The 15,387-nt window shown below is 39.4% G+C and overlaps 1 protein-coding gene, 1 long non-coding RNA gene and 1 other non-coding gene across 4 annotated transcripts in view; all 3 read left to right on the forward strand.

Annotated features, from left to right (window-relative positions):
• The window catches only part of doc2b (double C2-like domains, beta), a 155,751-nt gene extending 153,586 nt beyond the window's left edge, over positions 1 to 2,165 (forward strand). For both annotated transcript variants that reach the window (XM_017460595.3, XM_047151752.2), the window contains one exon: positions 34 to 2,165. In XM_017460595.3, the coding sequence (XP_017316084.1) occupies positions 34 to 170 (137 nt within the window). In that variant the 3' untranslated portion in view covers positions 171 to 2,165. The remainder of the gene's footprint in view (positions 1 to 33) is intronic.
• A 4,312-nt stretch (positions 2,166 to 6,477) lies between these two features.
• LOC108260109 (uncharacterized) lies at positions 6,478 to 10,937 on the forward strand. Its single transcript, XR_001811077.2, has 9 exons — positions 6,478 to 6,576; positions 7,142 to 7,194; positions 7,458 to 7,488; positions 7,684 to 7,739; positions 8,284 to 8,322; positions 8,599 to 8,653; positions 9,953 to 9,994; positions 10,297 to 10,346; positions 10,847 to 10,937. It is a non-coding gene; the product is annotated as an uncharacterized LOC108260109 (long non-coding RNA).
• LOC124626515 (small nucleolar RNA SNORA18) lies at positions 7,778 to 7,911 on the forward strand. The gene has a single exon (XR_006981382.1). It is a non-coding gene; the product is annotated as a small nucleolar RNA SNORA18 (small nucleolar RNA).
• Positions 10,938 to 15,387: the final 4,450 nt, after the last annotated feature.

Here is a 15,387-nt window from a genome sequence, read left to right on the forward strand (position 1 = left end):
CCGGATTGTCGATGCATATTTTTTTCCAACCAGGTGGAGTGTCTCTAGGCATCAACGCCAACGGCGAGCGTCTGAAACACTGGTTCGACTGTCTCAAAAACAAGGACAAGAAAATCGAGCGTTGGCATACACTCACTAACGAACTTCCTGGTTCGGGCTTCAACGACTGAAGTCTGACACGCCAGCACCCGTTCCCCTTCCTGCGAGAACGTAACGCTTGGCCTTTTGACCGTCACCTCCAACACTACAGTCCAGAGATGGGTACCAAAGTGACCTCTTTTCCCGTCATCCCCAAATCTCTCCCTGTATGTACTTCCCCTGGTGTTACTGTTCGATGTGGCTTTTGAGCTTCTTGGGCCAGCTTGTGTTGATTTATGAAGAGGTGTTTGTCCCTCGCAAAAAAAGCAGGGGATCGTGTTCAAGCATTTAAATACTGTTCAACTTGCTGTTCTCTCTGCTCTTTCGATTCCCTCTGATGTTTAGTATGTATTGAAGAATGTTGTTTACACGAGCTATCGATGGATGTTCAGATCACTTCAGATCAGGAGTATGGTTAGACCTTGAAAGATTTTGGAAGAGAGAATTGATCAAGAAACCATCGAATGTTTACATCTAGAATCCAGTTCATAAATACTCTACATAGTGGAAAAAAAGACAGTTTGATGGATTTTAGATGTCCTATTTTTAGTTCATTTTATTCTCTTAGCAAAGTCGTTTTGGTGGTGTTGGTTTTGTTTGTTTGTTTGTTTTTTTTTTTTAAATTCAGGACCCAGTGTCAGTACGGATTGATGAATGTGTTTTATTTAGCCACACCATTGAGAATGTGATGCTGAAAAAGCGATGGACCAACGTCTGTCCTGTTTACATATAAAAAACAACAACATTTGAAATGCCTCCAAGCAGAAATTCTGCTCCAGGTAAGCGATTGAAGTTTTGGACCATCCTCTAGTCATTCTGGTAACGTATAGTAACGTAGGTGTTGATGTTCTCGAGCCCTGTACGGATCAAGACGTTCAGTATGGTGTTACGAATCATTTCTTTAGACCGTTAGTTCAGATAGTAAATGATTCCTAGAACCATGCTTGAATGTCAGGGTTTTTTTTTTTAATTATTTAAACTAGGATTATTCTGTTATGTTTTTTTTTTTTTTTTAATTAATTTTAAATATCATCCACTAAAGAAATCTTCTGGCACAATCTAAAAACATATTTAGCATGCATTTCAGTGGATTTCTTAGTTATTATTATTGGACTTTTACTACGTATTTATTTTCCGGCTAGTATTTATATCTATTTTTTTGTGTAGTACATTTTAAACTGATGTGGACGTCCACTTTCGAGTAGTTTTAGAGCTCTAGCAATGTCGATATCTTCATATGCCCAGGCATGAGGTCTTAGTACGTCGACCTTGCTCAGTAAGGCGGATCTTCTTATCAAAGCACTCAGTGCAACAGCCAGACTTATGACATCTTTTGTAATCTGTTGCCTTTGTACTCAAAAGCTCTATAGCGTAAAAAAAGAAAAGAAAAGAAATGCATGCAATGTTCTTAAACGTTCATTAAACTGACTTTGCTTAATGTTTGATACTCTTCTGTAAAAGAGAACTCGTCGATGCTAAAAGATCATGGAATGTCCGTGTTTTCTTCTTGGACGTTTTTTTGTACCCTCGAACGCCGTCCCATCGCCTGTCCGGCTGCTCTATCTTCCGGAAATGTGATCGCATGTAACTGCAAAAAAAAAAAAAGAAGAAAAAAAAAAGAATCTTGTCTTGTTTTCCTTTTTTTCCCCCCAATCTCAGGCGATTGTTTGCATTTCTAGTGGTTCTCTGATGAAATTTCTATGTTCCTACTCCTCATTCACCATCACCTCGTGTTGCACCGAATGGCAGAATTTATCGTGCCTTTTCTTTTCTAACAGTGAAGTTTTTTTTTGCACCGCTCACTTTACAAGGATTCCTAGACGGATATTAGCTTTTAATATGGAAACTATATGATAACATTTGGCATATTTCTATTCCTGTCTGTGTCAGAATATTGCATCAATCGGAATATTATCACTCGATGAGACACTGTATGTGGCTGGGGTCCGGGGTTCAAGTGGAAGATGTTTAAAGCATGAAACGACACATTCTGGTTTCTACTCTTTTTTTTTTTTTTTCTTTCTTTTTTTTTTAAAAATAACACTGCGCATTAAATTAAAGGGAAACTAATGTTGGCACTATTAACCACACTATTAACACCAACACAAACACTTCTTAGGCATCTTAATAAATGACGCAAATGATTTGAAATCCTTTTTAACAGTTGAACTATCACATGGTTTACTTCATTTAGAATATGAATCTACACTAGTCCGATAAAAAAGAAAGAAAGAAAAAGAAAAGACCGGACACCAGAATGTGTCATTTTCTTTATGTCTGTTTTAAAAAGAAATGTTCAAGTATTATATCTTGCGTGTTTTTTACTCTGGCGAAGATGTGCTATTTATATATGTTCTGATTTGGAAAAACTATGTCTAATAAAGTAGAGAACCAGCCTATAATCCTTGTTTGCTTTCAGAAAGTTCTGGGTTTACACAGCCATTACTCCCAATCTCCACTGTGATGGTGGTGTAGATGGCTCTTAGCTAAAGCATTAAAAACCAACAAGGCATGGACAGAAAACTTGACCATGGCCTGTTGAGTTAACAAGTCTTTAGAAAGGAAATATTACACTGCGTCTTTTACGTGTCCTTAGTAACTTTATTAATCTTATGTACTATTTGATAGATTTTTAGCCCTCCCACTTAATATCACCACCAGCCGTATATTACAGTGGTGCTAGAATTTTCTATATATCTGCATAAATATGACCTAAAACATTATCAGATTTTCATACAAGTCTTTAAAGTAGAGAACCCAGTTAAACAAATGAGACAAAAATATTATACTTGTTCATTTATTTATTAAGGAAAATGATCCAGTATTACATATCTGTGAGTGGCAAAAGTATGTGAACCTCTAGGATTAGCAGTTAGTTTGAAAGTGAAATTAGAGTCAGGTGTTTTCAATCAATGGGATGACGATCAGGTGTGAGTGAGCGCGCTTTTTTTATTTAAATAACAGGGATCTATCAAAGTCTGATCTTCACAACACGTGTCTGTGGAAGTGTATCATGGCGCGAAGAAAGGAGATTTCTGAGGACCTCAGAAAAAGAGTTGTTGACGCTCATGAGGCTGGAAAAGGTTACAAAACCATCTCTAAAGAGTTTGGACTCCACCAATCCACACTCAGACAGATTGTGTACAAATGGAGGAGATTCAAGACCGTTGTTACCGTCCCCAGGAGTGATCGACTAGCAAAGATCACTCCAAGAGCAAGACGTGTAACAGTCCACGAGGTCACAAAGGAATCTAGGGTAACTTCTAAGCAACTAAAGGCCTCTCTCACGTTGGCTAATGTTAATGTTCATGAATGTTCATTTTGAGCAGGAAGTTCACCATCCTCAGGTCTTCCTCCCCTGCTGCCACCTGCAGAGCAGTTCTACCTCATGAGTCTGCAGCTGAGATGTCTGCTTCCTGTCAATCAAGAATCCGTCAGAACATGCTAGGGGGGAAAAAAATCTTCAAGTAACCAAATTCATTACTTCCTCCAGGTGTGCCTCCAGACAATCTGTGTTTCCTGGTGAAGCAATAACATGCTTTACCAAAGCAGAAATGGCAAGCTTTTTTCTCCTGATAAATAGACATTAGCCAACGAAGGTCTGGTAAGTTTTACACTGCCCATCAATCAACAACATGGAAAATTTTGGGGGTTTTTTCACCAACGTTTTGGTGAAAATGTAAAGTTGATTGAAACAATAGAACACTTATATCACCTTCATTACATGTCATTGAATGATAAAGAAATAAGCATTTTTTGATTTGATGGATTGATTTGATTACAATAAATTTGTACTTGTATACAGCATGTACTTCCTCTTTCTCAGCCTGAGCTAAACAACAGATGATGTTCATTCAGTACATTATAGCAGTTGGTAATGAAATACAGCAGCCAATAAACAACAAACCTATTTAACTATAATGGCCTCCACCACTAACTACTCATCTATTAATAATTATAGAAAACACTCAATTTGTATAAAAAATACAACAGTACAAGTATAACAAATGAATACAATTTATTAATTTGCGAACCTCAGATTTCTTACTGTAGAGATTCCCAGGAACTTCATTTAAACTTGAATTAAATGACTTAATATTCTACCTAAATATTCTTAAGCAAAGCAATATGGCATTCTGCACTTAATAGATCTGATTTTACATGCTAATACATTTTTCCCAGTGCCTTAACCCTAGAAGAGCAATAGTAGTGAGGATCTATCCAGCTCCAAGAATATATCTTCTTCTGAAAGACCTCTCTCTCTCTACCTCTACCTGTTTTCATAGGTCACTACTGGATCTGGTTTAGGAATGGTACGTGTACTGTGTATTCGTTGTCTTGCACTCGTCTCACACTGTTGTGTATTTGCACTTTATGTAGTCTTATGAAATGTTGCACCATGGTCCTGGACAAACGACATTTTGTTCCAATGTAAACTAGCTATAGAGAAGGATGACCATAAAAATCCACTCGACCTGACTCGATAATAGACTGTATTGATAATGGACGAATTTCTTCGCAGTAATTTTGTTATTTATTTGCACTGCAGTCAAATCCACACTGACTTGAAGGAAGTTTGTAGGTCAATTCACACTTGAACACATACACAAACGTTCTCACCCTTTAAAGTGGACCTCGGAAATGAGGATGGTTTAAGAGATGACAACCAAATTACACTAGCCGTTGGGAAGCGACTCCTTTATGACGACAACGCAAACATGTGAAAGTCTTTTGTCAAAACAGTGTACACGTAAACACAGAAATTATTCAGGTTGGATGCTCATCCGTTACTGACCCATAATAAATAGTACTAATATATAGCAAACAGGAATATAATATACAGGCACATACATTATTCACGTAATAATGTATGTGTCCCAGGACAAAGTCCCAGGGCAGCTGGGGTTAGACACGTTGAAGCCAAAACAACCGAGAATATTGCTTTTGGATTAGATGAAGTTCAGTGTGGCGAGAGTTTGTATTTTGTTGTTGTTGTTTTAAACAGGATGTGAGCAAAACAGAAATGAGACCAGAGAGGAATGTACCATAATGTCTGGAAGAACACTTGAGAGAGTACGAGTGCTCTCAGAGACCGGTTAGTAGGAGAGGAAGGTCCTCACTCTGAGAATCCTTTACTTCTGGTAACACTGGTAAATGCTTGAGGCAGAGATAGCAAGCACTTTATTCAACTGGTTATTGATTCTCTCACCTGCAGGACTTGCAAGCAGGTGAGTAAATCAGCAGCAGGAGCATGATGGAATCAGCACTGAAGAAAATCAGAAACGCTACAAATTTCCCATCTCTGCTTATTTACTTTCCTGTACTGGAAAGCAAAACCCATCACACCCTACTCCCATCACAATGTGTGTAAATCCCAAAAGTGTGAAACTTTATGCCTCACCTCCTGAGCTTCATTCAGATCTGGTGTACTACTGCTCTTCTCAGATCATCAATGTGAAGACATGAACAGGATCAAATGTGTAAACATGCATAGAAACTTGTCTCAATGGATGGATATATATATATATAGATATATAGATATATATAGATAGAGATATATATAGATAGAGATAGATAGATAGATAGATAGATAGATAGATAGAGAGATAGATAGATAGAGATAGATAGATAGAGATAGATAGATAGATAGATAGAGATAGATAGATAGAGATAGATAGATAGAGATAGATAGATAGAGATAGATAGATAGAGAGAGATAGATAGAGAGAGATAGATAGAGAGAGATAGATAGAGAGAGATAGATAGAGAGAGATAGATAGAGAGAGATAGATAGAGAGAGATAGATAGAGAGAGATAGATAGAGAGAGATAGATAGAGAGAGATAGATAGAGATAGATAGAGAGAGATAGAGAGAGATAGATAGATAGAGATAGATAGATAGATAGATAGAGATAGATAGATAGATAGATAGAGATAGAGAGATAGAGATAGAGAGATAGAGAGATAGAGAGAGAGAGATAGATATATATAGCCAAGTTAATTAATAATTATATTAATAAATATAATAAATGAATAAAATAATAAACAAAAATAATCAATCATCTGAATAACAGTTTGAGTAGGAAAATTGATATGAATAAGATGTTAATAAAATAAACTCTTGTTTAATATGTTGTGCTCTATTTTCATAAGCTAGCGTGGTCGAACCTGTCGTAAAACTGTGTCGTAAAGTTTTCCAGCGACTTACTTTTCCGCCTATTTGTCCGATAAATCCCGTCTCTACGTTCTCCTTATTGGATACTCTTGGTGTCTGGCTTATGAGTATGAAGTACTAGCCAATCACGGAGCGAGGGGCGGGGTTTCTCTGGATGTGGGTGGGAGACAGATAGAAACTCTTAGGCTGAACTTCTTCCGGTCTCTTTCTTTCTGTTCGCTTTGCCTAGCTGACATGGACAAGAACATGGCGCGTTTAACTGGGTAAATATATTCGTTTTGGCATTTAATTCACTATTTTTTAACGTTGTACGCTCTGTTTAGACACCATGCCTAATTAAGAGCAGTTTTAACCACATATGTAAGACTCCACGTTGACTTTTCGTGTATAAGCCGCCACGTGCTGAAGCCAAGCAGCTTGGAGGGTAAATTTAATTAAGTTGGAATGTAATTTGTAGGAAATCTTTTCAATCGTATCATCCTATCTTTTCTTGAGCAACGAGCAGAGTTTCTCAACACGAGCTGTGAGTTTAGCTAAGCTAGTCAGGCGGTGCCATGCTGCACGGGCTGGCGCACGCGCTGCAGCTCTTCTTCTTCTCTATGAAAGCCATGTGAAATCGTCCACAAACTGGAATTTCTTCCTCTGTCATGGATCAGTTCCACTGATTGCATGGCTACATAATGTCCAGGTTTGCTTTCATCTCTGCACCATTGATTGCTGAGGTGACAATGAGGCCTGGGACATCTTTAACACTATCCTACCCCTAACATCACTGACGCATCACGTGCATGTATTTACACTTCTTTTTGTTGTTGTTCCCCTTTTCAGGATGCCTGGGTGTTTGTTTTCCTGCATCACTGGTGCATCCAGAGCTTCCAAAAGTAATGGCAAGTAATTCATTTCTCCTAACTATGGATGTGCACAGTCCTAGTTACGGCCTAGTGATGGTGGGCTTAGTGATGAACTAGTACAGTGCAAAGAGTACAACTCTGTTCTCAGCAACTCACTGCTGTGCTCAAATCATAGCAGTGCTACTTATGGGAATGGACATTTTTTAAAAAATTAATTAATTAATTTATTTATTTTGCTTATTACAACCTGGATCAATTCAAACCCATAGTAACCTTTTGGTTGTCTTCTTCAGGTCATGGATAGCCATCCTGGCCAAACTTGAGGTAAATCTCACTTTTTCTTTATTTTTCCCCCATGTATATTTTAAGAATTTCTTGTCATGATGATTGGCTTTTTATGTTCAACTGCTCTTATGCCCATGAAAGAAATTAGCCTCTCTGAACACATTGTTGTTTTGTCTTTCTTTGCTTTTTTTTAAAAGAGAAGTACTCGTTATTGGATGTTTTCTATTTTTCTAGCTCTGCCGACGCGACCTGGGTTGCGACCTTCATGAAGATGTTGGTGCTGCATACAAGTAAGCAAGCTGTAGTTTTTCCCCTTTACCACAAATTTCCTGAGGTCTATCCCGACTGGCCCCTCACAGTAGAGTCGTGTCGTTGGAAATGCCTCAAAGACGAACTCTGTGGTATAGCTTTACCCATCGTGTTACTCCCGTTAACTCTGTGGGCAAATGCTGCAGGACAAAACGTTTGCACTGTGCACTTCTGACTTCAGGACAAATCCAAAGGGAATCAATTTTATCCGCGTTAACCTTTCCGATTTATTTTTATTTGCTCATATTAACGTTTTCTTCTCATTGATTATTCGTGTCCAGGGGCTGCACGCCTCCTCAGTTAATATTCGTCAGTGCATTATCACTGACAGTGAACGTTTCCATATGGTTTATAAAAAGGTGTAGACCTAATGGATTGTTTTAGATTCTTGGCAGGTAAGGAACCATTTTAGATAAAGGTTTCAACCGTTCAAATGGACTGTTCCATTTGGATTTGTGAAATATTGGGAACATTTAATGTTTAAGAAAGTGAGTTGTAACACTCTGTGTGCTGTTCTTGTTGCAGCTCTGGTGTCCAGACGAGGGCGCACTTGTCCCACAGCTGGTGAGTGTTGAGCCTGAATTTCATGACAAGTTGGTTGAAGGTTGTTTTGATTTTACATTTTTCCAGCACTGTGTGGTATCTGCATCCAGTCGTATATATCTAACTGGATTGTTCAAATGGCAGTGCAAGAGCAACTCGAACACCTTCCGCCATGGACCTTATAGCCTTCGTGCGTTGGGTCCAAGGTGGTGACGAGACATGCCATGGCTTTAAAAAAAAAACGCTCCTAGAGTATTTCTTTTGATCGCGTGCTTAAATTGACTTTCTGTTTTGTAGGAACGTCCGTCCTGAGAGACCCCTGTGTTAACGATGTGGTGCTGTTTAATGATTGGTATGTATGCATGTCCGTTTATCCATCCAGGTTCACACCTACTTCCTGTGTCACTTCAGTAAGCACTTTTTACGGCACTGCTCAAGCATTTCCCCACAGTCCTAAATATTAGAGGAAATCTTGGGTATTGCATATGTGTGAACTATTGCGAGGTGTTTGCTGCGTTGTGCTGATGGGATTCAAAGCTGGCTGGTTGTTGGATCACTTCATGTTTTAAAAGAAATTCATAATTTAATTTGGCATGGTAGAAGAGAACCAACAAATATAAAACAATGGATAGAAATTGTAAGGGAAACATGTGTTGGTAAAAAATGACTTCCTGTCTATGGTTGAAGGAAAGTGGTGTTTTGTTTTTTTTAATTAAATGGAGGGGTATGATTATATAACAATACATATGGGTGAAGGACATGCAAATACAAGGATTTTTTTGTGTAATGCTCCATTATAACCTTAGACAATCTTGTTCTCTCCCTGCCTAGTTTGATTGTGATGTGTTGTCTCGTTATATATGCATGCACGCACCTGTGATGGTTAACTAGAAGCATGTATGACCATGACTCATTTTAGGTTGGTGAGGAAAATCCAGCAATTATCAGTTTTATAGTTTTATTTCAGTATTTGTTTTTTTCAGTGAGCTTTCTGACAAACGTGGATTTCTTGATTTTGATTTCTCAGTGAGAATCATCAATCAGCCAATTTTATTGGTGGAAACCATAATCCACTTTTTCCCAAAGTTTCCCTCTTTGGTGTGAATAAATACTGCACCCAAATATTACCAAACACGGTCAGCACTGTTTCAAATGCCTTAAATGTTTCTGCATTATTTAATATGAACAAACTATTAACCCTAAGCAGTAGTTGACAATCAGTAAAATTCTGCCAAACAAAGCAAGTTTGCCAAGGACTAATTCATTAAGCAGTGTTTATTCCATGAGGGAGAATCGGGCGTGGGCGTTCCATAACGTTTGTGCTGGCTGATTTGGTGCCTGCCAATGCTGTCACCCAAAGCCCTAGTTTCAGTACTGACGTTTTTAGTGTTGTGCTGAAATGCAGTGCCGTTTGTGAAACCCTCGCTTGTTTTGTCGCCGTTATTTTTTGCGGCTGCTGTGTTTCACATGCCCGGTTTGAGGCCGTGCCGTCGGGCTTTAGCCAGCGAGCGCGCGCACACGAGCGCTTGTGGTATTTTCACATGAATTCAGCCACAGCTCTAACCCCCGAGCCTTGACCTGCACTAGTCAGCGTCTAGAAAGATTTGTTGAGCTGAAAAAAACTGTAATCATTAATTTAACCTGTTTGCAGGTCCATCCTGAGACTGCACTGAGATTCAGGAATCCAAGTCAGGTGACTACCTTTTTTATATATATATATATATAATATATTTTAAAAAATCTTGATCTTAGACAGTTGAGTGGTTTTTATTTAATCGGTCATATACCAAGGCTTTCGGGAGGTGAAGTTCTCGACTTGCTGTGGACATGACCGGAAAGCATATCCCATCCCAGTGGATCGTGTCGGGAGAACCGGCACGGTCCACTGGGAACACGTTTAAAGCATGCTGCTGTTAGTTTTGCGTTTGATTGTAACGTTAACAATTTTTAAAATGTATTTATTTATTTATTTATTTATTTATTTATTTTGGACAGGTTTTGAAGTGGGCACATTGTCGTGGCCGTGGGCTTCTCCGAAACGAACGGTGAGACTCTCTAAGCAGCAGACGGGATCACATTTCAAAGGGGGTCAGCCACGTATCACCACTGGCGATCCTTAACGCCGTGATCCCACATCAGCGCCCTGAGAGATACCGTGCAGGTTTCTTTTGGATTGACGAGATGCCTGCTGTCTGAAGGGCAACATTTCAATCTTTTGCAACATAACGTCTCCGATACTGAAAAGCATTTGCAGGCTTTCAGGGACTGCAGTTGTTTACTTTGCACCTCATTGGTTGGTCATGTGATGGACAGTAGTATCGCTCGGGGGAAGTTCATGACCGTAGTCCTGCTCTACAGCCGCAATAAGCATTCATTAGCTTTATAAGAACGCAGTGACGTCTATATACGTAAAATAATGGGCACAAAGGATGACATAAACGCTTTATTGCGATGTACAGGACTAATTTGTAACTTTAGTGCTCGTGTTATTCCCGTTTATGATATCCTCTGACCTTGGGTTTTTGTTTTTTTGTTTTCTTCCTAGTTCAACAGATGAACCAGGAAGTCTGCTGATGAACAAAAGGATGTCTGCGTGGCTCTCTGTAATGTTTCCAATAAAAGTATTTGAGATCTGATGTGTAGGTTTGAAATGTTTTGTTTTATCTAAAAACGAAAGCTTGTTTTTATCCCATTGTATTTGTCTCTGTGGTTAACATGTACAGTACTAACTTCCTTTTATACCAGAGGAACTACTTGGGTTTTTTTTTTTTTTTCTGTCTCATGTTGTCACGTGTTTTTGTTCTTGGGTCGTGTGGGCTTTCTGGCGTCTTGCACAACACGTCCTTCTGGGAATATCGTAACGCCATCATGCCTGCTTTCAGCAGTTCGTAATGGGTTTGGTTGTGTTGTAAGAGGTTAGACACGGACATGTGACATCTCGCTGTTTATTGAGATGTACCCCTACGACGCGGCTTACCCGTCTACCGCCATTTTGAACTTGTTTAAGGTAAACGATGATATCCGGTATGATGAACGATGACATGGTGTGATTGAAACAGGAGGCTGCATCCTTGTAGGTGTTTATTGAAAGCGTCATGGCACATAAACGCAGAGCCGTTCGTGCGTCACCCGGATGATCACAGGAATACAGAGAGCACTTAAGCAGCATTAAGACGGGAGACTTTCTGCCAAGCAGAGACTCTGCTCTTGGCGTTTCCCACGGGTCATGGGATGCAGATTAAAGGATTCTCTTCAGAGAGCACAGCTTTCAGCTCTCCCTTCTTCCCCCCCGTTTGTTTGGCTGAAAGTGCTGCTGTTTGAGATGTTCCAGTCAGTTTTATTTTATACTGAATCAAATGTGCTGAGAAATGGAAAAGGAGGTAGAACAGGCATCATGGCTTATGGCCTGATGTAGTTTAGCTATGATTTAAACTGATGGTAACGAGTGTATTTGTGAAGCCTACTTAATGACACTATGAGTTGTTTTTTTTGGCTTTTATTGTTGAAAGCTGAGGCTCATGTTATTAAAAGTTGGTATGAGCCTAATTGATTGCTCCCTTGAGTGTGCTCAGTCACATGAATTTGTTTCTTATAGGATGTTCATAGGAAACTATCAAATCTACGTTTGTAACTGGTTATGTGGGTCCAAAGTTCAGGAATAAGAAACTCGATGCTTCAATACATGTGCTGGTAAATAATTGGTTTTTGACTCTGTTCTATGGTCGATAAGGCATATGGGGACTTTTTCTATCCTCACTGCCATCCCCCCCCCCCCCCCCCCCCCCCCCCTGCTGTTTTTGCTCTCTCAAACTGAAGGTGCAACCTCAAACAATAAAATAAAAACAATAAACGCTGAAGCACTGTCCTTGGCTCTTGTTTTCGCACTTGGGTTCTTGCAGTCTGCTGATTTGTGTTCCCTCTGGTTCCGGATATGGGGGTTCAGGAAATGTATGTAATGACTGAGCTTTCTGCTCATTAGGCGAAGGAACATGTCTGGATCCCACCGAGGCCCGATCTTTGAAGCGCACCCGATCAATAAGAAGGGTTTTAAAATGATATTGCATACTAGACTAATGATTAAGCTTTGCTTTAGCTCAGTTATTCGATGGTAATAATAGTGTTGTTCAATATTCTCCACGTTTATGGAGACTAACAAATGACAGGTTGCTTAGTCTTCCAGGCTTGTCTCTGTTCTTTAAAAAGCATTGAGGTGTGAATTTTCTAAACTGGGCAAAATACACCCCCCCCCCCCCCCCCCCACACACACACTTTCTTCACCAGCCTGTTCTCAGTACTCAAATATCATTATCAAAGTGACGAGCCTATTCCTCTAATCTATTTTTGGCTCCTCTGAATAAATTCAAGGTACAACATGCCAAGCACATGAGCCTAAGTAGCATCAGCTACTTGATGGTCATTACGTAACATCAGCTAATGTGAAGGCCTGAGATCTCATCAGCCAATACGATAATGAAGTTTCAAGCAGAACGGACAGCTGTCCTTTGGACCCATGTGTGATTGAGCTTGTTTGGGAGATCAAATTGGCCTCAGGATCTTATCAGTGCTGTACACAAAGAAGGCCTGTGTTTATGACCCTGTGGGGCAAAAAAAAAGCCTGATTACCAGCCTGACATGACTTGTGAATTATTAAACTGCTGCCTACCTTTTAAATACAGTAACATGATGGTCAAACTGAATACTGTAGGGAATTAAGTCAGTAATGTTGGATGCCATTATGCCTTGTTCGTGTATGGGTTGTTGTTTTTTTTTTCCCCCATAAAGTAATACTCAGAAGTGTTTCATTTCAAATCATTGATGATGTTTTCAAAAAGTGTCCTTAGTTATAAAATAAATGCAAAGAATTTCTACTTATTTGGAAACACTTATGGTTTCATACTATATATGGCTCTGAAACTGGAGTCCAGGGAGTCTGTAATTAAATAAATAACAAGGCGATTTGGAGATTATGATTTATGTTTAGTCATTTGGTCAGTGAGTTAAATCACAGTGATTAACGAAAACAGTGGAAGTACGTAGGCAATCTGTAAGGACCTGTGACCTAAAAATTGTGAAAGTCCCAGACAAGCATTAGCTAGAAATTCTGGTTCGTTCAATAAGCGTGGCCAAGAACCAGTTACTTTCACATAAAGGGGCTGTTTGACTGTCAAGCAAACAAAGACAACCGATCACATAGCTTTCCTCACGTACATCTCATTTACAAAACCTTTTAAAGATGGGATTATGTGGGGGGTTTAATCAAGTGCAGTTAATTGATTATATTTTGCTTTGAAAAGCTCACTGTGTTGTGGAGAGATAACCAGACTGCAAGAAGATTCTGAAGCTCGTGGCCAGAAAAGTGGACAAAAGATATCAGGCGCTCTGAGATGTGGGAGGAACGTCGGATGCCGAGGCTACTCGGGCAGTAACGAAAAGGACAATTCACACCTAAGTGAGTAAACAATACATACAAAGGAGTTCAGAAAACCAAAAAAGTAATATAATCAACGCAAAAGTAAGAGTCGGAGAAAAATAAATCGCAATGCATCAGGTTATCCTAGATATTGTCTGGTAAATATTTATATTTAAGATGGGTCAAGTTGAATGGGTTAAGCTAAACCTTAATAATCTAAAATATTGGTTAAATATTACAATATTAATATACTAATAAATGTATGCGTATAAATACTGCCAGCTTGAATGCAACTGAATGAAACAGAATCTATGATATTTAAGTTTTATTCGGACCATAATCATACGCTGTCAGATTTGATTGCCATATGAGTAGGCTTTGATTCTTTTAAGACATTATGATTAAACCTTCGGTTAGTCAGGAGGAGTCGGAGTGGGTTCATTTTTCTGGCTGTAGTTCCAGCTGGAATTCAAACCACCGTTTTTGATTAACGTGCTCATTCTAATACGTTATCGATTCTATAGTAACAACTGACACGTGGAGCACGCTCCACGTGATCTAAGTGCAAATTATACGTGTGTCGCGGCGAGCCAATAAGATTGCAAGAAGATTCTGAAGCCAGAAAAGCGGATACATAAATTATACGTTCATTTTAAAAATGTGCTGTTATTTAATAGTCGTTGATATGGTGATAGGGCGCAAGATGGCTTAGTGGTTAGCACATTCGCTGCCAGGGTTGGGGGTTCAATTCCCGCCGTGGCCCTGTGTGTGCAGAGTTTGCATGCTCTCCTCCGGGTACTCCGGTTTCTTCCCCCAATCCAAATTGGCTGATTGGCATCTCCAAGTGTCTGTAGAGTATGAACGGGATAGTGTATGTGATTGTGCCCTGTGATGGATTGGCACCCTGTCCAGTTTGTACCCCGCCTTGTGCCCCATGCTCCCTGGGACAGGCTTCAGGTTCCCCGTCACCCTGAAGGATAAACGGTATAGAAAATAGATGGATGTTTGGTGATATAGTTGAGATGTTTATTGAACGTTTATGGAAGGAGTCTCCAGTGTCACTTGAGTTACTTCACGTTTTCAGGTTGCGATGGAACAAAGAACGACATGGTCAAATGTTCGGCATGTTTATGTCTAATTATCGTTGTAAGTTCTACTCGTTTGTCTTATTAAACTTCAAGACAGTTTGCTGGAGTGACAGCGTCCCAAAACATGAAACGTACAAATAAACAAATATAAAGTATTAATTCAAAGTGTCATTCTTTAATTATTAGAAATTTTTAAATTATTTATTTATTTTTTACAAAATTGTATTTGTTGACGAATTGCTGTAGTATAAGAGGATTAAAACGTGCGATTTTGGGAAAAGACATGTCACAGCATGTCCTGTCACGTTTTACTGCTTTATTTCCACTCAGGTGTCTCACAGCTGGCTACACAAACGGTGCCAAAGTGGGAGGGACCTATAACAATCGTTATCGAGGGAAATATCTGAACTATCACTGCACCAAATCTGGGGGAGAAAAAAAAACAAAACAAAACAAATGAGTGTGTAGTGATATAGTTTATTTCGAAAGGTTAGAACTTTATTGTGATTTACAGAGCTGAACTACGATTCCCTTCATGCAACTCGACATAAGTCCGTAGCCCCGCCCCCTTCGCGTTTGAGTGGCAGG

The sequence above is a fragment of the Ictalurus punctatus genome, chromosome 28 (assembly GCF_001660625.3).
Source record: "Ictalurus punctatus breed USDA103 chromosome 28, Coco_2.0, whole genome shotgun sequence".
NCBI classification, from domain to species: domain Eukaryota; kingdom Metazoa; phylum Chordata; class Actinopteri; order Siluriformes; family Ictaluridae; genus Ictalurus; species Ictalurus punctatus.